The 4,023-nt window shown below is 35.6% G+C and overlaps 1 protein-coding gene across 1 annotated transcript in view; it reads left to right on the top strand.

The window, feature by feature from the left end:
• Positions 1-3,785, top strand: part of SMC6 (structural maintenance of chromosomes 6) — a 106,940-nt gene extending 103,155 nt beyond the window's left edge. Inside the window, exons 25-26 of the mRNA XM_006835266.1 lie at positions 2,557-2,654; positions 3,677-3,785. Coding sequence (XP_006835329.1) covers positions 2,557-2,654; positions 3,677-3,785 — 207 coding nt within the window. The remainder of the gene's footprint in view (positions 1-2,556; positions 2,655-3,676) is intronic.
• Positions 3,786-4,023: the final 238 nt, after the last annotated feature.

Below are 4,023 nucleotides of genomic sequence, written 5' to 3' on the forward strand. Positions count from 1 at the left end.
CTTATGCATATGCCCTCTCTTATCTGCTGGATGCTTCACTATCCACTCTATCCTACTTGCTTTTTAATGTTCTATAAATTAAATATGAAACAATTGAGCCAACCCTGTTCACAACAAATTCACCACCATCACCTTCACTTGCTGCGCTTGTAGCTTTAAATCACTGAAAAGACTTCCAGACAGTTGTTCCTTCTAAAATAAGGCTAAATAAGAATCATATACACCTGTTCCAACTCACCTACAAATTCCACTTAAAGACTTATAAGATGGGAACATACCTCCTTTGTAACCTGGGGACTGCCTGTATTGTCAAACTTCCCTATTCATCTTTCAAGATTCAGTTCAAAGAGCCATTGAACAATAAACTTAGGATTTGAGTCCCCTGGTTGCCTCCAAAATGTGTATTCTACACCATCATGACACCCTCCAGGACCATCCCCTGTAGGAAATAATTAGGAGCTTCTAGAGTACCCTTGACACCACCTGATATCAGCTCATACTGTAAGAGTGATTAATATCCCATCAGTTGCCTATTTACTTATCTGAATCTTCCACCAGAATACAGCTTTTTTTATTTTATTTTTTTAAGATTATGGAATGTACTTTAATCATATTTGTATCTCCTAATGGAGTCCTGGTGTGGCACTGTAGGTTAATGTGCCAGACTGCGAAATATTTTGAACTAAAGGTCAGTGGTTCAAGCTCATTAGCTGCTCCTTGGAAACCCTATACAGGATTGCTATGGGTCAGAATCGACTCGACGGCCCTTAACAACAGCAACAATGCCTAATGTATAATGAGCATTTAGTCAGTGTTTTTCACATGAATCAGGATTAATATATGTAGGGGCCCTAAGTGGCCTTGTTAATCACAAGGACATTTGCTCAAAGCCACCAGTCGCTCTTCGGAAACCCTATACAGGGTAGCTGTGAGTCAGACCCAACAATGAAACCATGGTTAAAGTGCTCGGTTGCCAGTTGAAAGCTCAGTGGTTCAAACCCACTAACCACTCCGTGGGAGAACGATATGGTAGTCTGCTTCCATAAAAATGTCTAACCTTGGAAACCATGAGGCATTTCTGCTCTGTCGTATAGGGCTGCTGTGAGACTGAATTCATTTGACATAGTGGGTTTGGTTTTTGCTTGAGTGTTGTATAATCCTTTGGTGTCACTTTTTTTCCTGTGATGCCATGTCCTGTGATGCCATGGCAAAAGATTGGTTAGAAATTTCTCTGAAAATGAGCTTCAAAGTTAATTCATCAATCATAGATGATAGCTGCGTATATTATGTTGTATAAAATGGCACTGTGCAATTTGTGCCTCATCTTGTCAGATTTAATTCTCAGTGACTTCTTTTTGAAATGTGCTGTTATTGTTAAGTGCCACCAATCCAGTCCCGACTCATAGTAAACCCTGTGTGGGGGTTTCCAGAGTAGCTGGTGGGTTTGAACAGCCAGCCTTGTGGTTCAACCTTCTCAATGAGAATGGTGCCTTGTTCTCATTGAGATTATTCAGTATGTGCCCAAGTTCTGAGAACTGATCCAAAGGAAGGAAGTATTTTTTGGCACTTACTTTGAAAGGATAGTATTTCATTTGAGCCAACTTTGATTGATTTGTTAACTTTTAAGTTAAATGACATTACAGGTATGCCTGATGAAAGAGCCAGTGAACATTAAAGCTTGGATTGGTTGACTCCAAAATCTGGGTTGGACACCATCGTGCTCTGTAGTTTTAAGAAGACCTTTAAAGATACTTGTTTCTATAGCTTTCAGGAATTTTTAAGGGGCTGTTCTGGTTTTTGTTTTTATTGTTATTTGACTCCGAAAATGTAAGTACTAGTTCTCATTCATTTAATTTGAAGCCTATTATATATAACATTATAACTTATATAAACATTAGTTCTTTTCTATACACTAATACATAGTCCTGGTGTGGCGCTGTAGGATAAGCACTGGCCTGCTAACCACAATGTCAGTGGTTCAAACCCACCAGCGGGCTCCTTGGAAACCTTATACAGGGTTGCTATGAGTCAGAACCGACTCAGTAGCATGTAACACAAATGCATCATTTAACTTTTTAGAAACTATTCAATCAGGAAAATGATGTATAAATTCAAATTGCTCTATTTTGTTTGAAATGTGGAAGACTGTCACAAGGCTCAGATTGTTTTAAATACTTTGATCTTTGAGTATTTGAAATTTGAGTCTAGATATTTGTTTTCTAAATTGATTAACCATTATTATAGAAGGATATTTGTGGGGAGGGGCTATCAATACAAATACTTTAACTATAAAAATAACCTGCAAGATAATGTTTACAATTATTTTCCCAAATAGTTCTGATATTATCTTTTTGCACATGAATTCCTTGATATCATAGATTTTTTGTTGTTGTTGTTAGGTGCCATCAAGTCGGTACCAACTCATAGTGACCTTATGCAAGAATGGGTAATTCCTAGATGAGAACTGCAAATGTCTGTTATCAGCCAGCAGAGTGCTGGTTTTACAGAAATATGATTTGTAGAATACTGACCGTGTATTTTACTTTTGTTCTTTAGGATATGGTTAATAGGAGAATTGCAATGGACATGATACTCAAGATGGCGGATTCCCAACGTTTTAGACAATTTATTTTGCTTACTCCTCAAAGTATGAGGTAACATCTAAAAACTTTTCTGTAAAAACATTTATCAAGTATATAAAAGAGGAAAGAAATATAATCTTAATTTTTAACACAAATGGTCTATACAAAGAGAAAAATGAGTGCGTGTATTAGTAAGGAAGATTTAAGATGACTTTTTAATTCTTAGATGTCTGTAATTTCTATATATTATCTCTCTTCCATAACTGAAGCAAATTGATTTAAATATGTTCATTGATATGCTGCTGTTTCTGTTTTGAGCCTGCTTCTCTGTAGTTACCATACCAATTAATTTAACTTTAGCAGTTTGGTTTAGAATAAAGAAACAATTTATTGTTTCCTTACCTCTGACTTTTTTTGGTGACTTAATAAGCACCTATATTTTTAAGTAAATACCTCTGTATGTTGTTAGTCTGCATTTATTGGGTGCCTATAGGGTGTCACTTATAGCTGATGTTCTATTTCTAAAATGGTCCCTTGATCATATGGGGATTTATGTTTGTGATTGGGAATAATTAGTCATTCCTTCTTGGCTAAACAAGAAGAATATGAATTAGAAGAGTTACATATATAGAACTCTTAATTTCTTGTGAACTAAATAATCCATGACATCAAACAGGAGGTTAATTTTTAAAAATTAAAAGAAATTATTTCCATATTACAAATTATATTTTTCTTAGAATTGGAGATATGAGATATATCTCCCTATTCACAGATAGCAGTCATTTTGATGTACGTATTCATAGAGAGGAGCCTTAGTACTGTAGTGGATTAAGCATTGGGCGGCTAACCTAAAGGTCAGCAATTCAAACCCACCACCTGTTCCATGGAAGAAAGATGAGTGCTCCGTAAAGATTTACAAGGTGTAAAGCCCTAGGGTGAAGATCTTCTCTGTCTTATAGGGTCACTATGACATGGAATTAACTCAGTGGGAGCTAGTTTGGTTTTTAGTTTTATTCATTAGGGTAGTGCTAGAATTTTTTGAAATACAAACAGAGTTTTGTGGAAAATAGAGTAATTAATTTTGTTTCCTCTAGCTCACTTCCTTCAAGTAAACTGATTAGAATTCTTCGAATGTCTGATCCAGAAAGAGGACAAACAACGTTGCCTTTCCGACCTATAACACAACAGGAAGAAGATGATTGAAGTTCATTTGTAACTTAATATGCCATGCCCTCATATTGAAAGATTTGTAAAGAGGGAAAATTTTTCATGGTTACTTGATGAAATGAAACAAAACTGAAGATACTTCTAAAATAAAGGAAACTTCTTGATGTATCTTACTACAGTAAGATGTATAAATAAGCCTAGAAACTTAACTGTAACCAGCAATTTAAAATTACTATCACTTTACTTTGAGAAATTCAGCTTCATAGTACTGGTT

This window comes from Chrysochloris asiatica, unplaced genomic scaffold (assembly GCF_000296735.1).
Source record: "Chrysochloris asiatica unplaced genomic scaffold, ChrAsi1.0 scaffold00016, whole genome shotgun sequence".
NCBI classification, from domain to species: Eukaryota; Metazoa; Chordata; class Mammalia; order Afrosoricida; family Chrysochloridae; genus Chrysochloris; species Chrysochloris asiatica.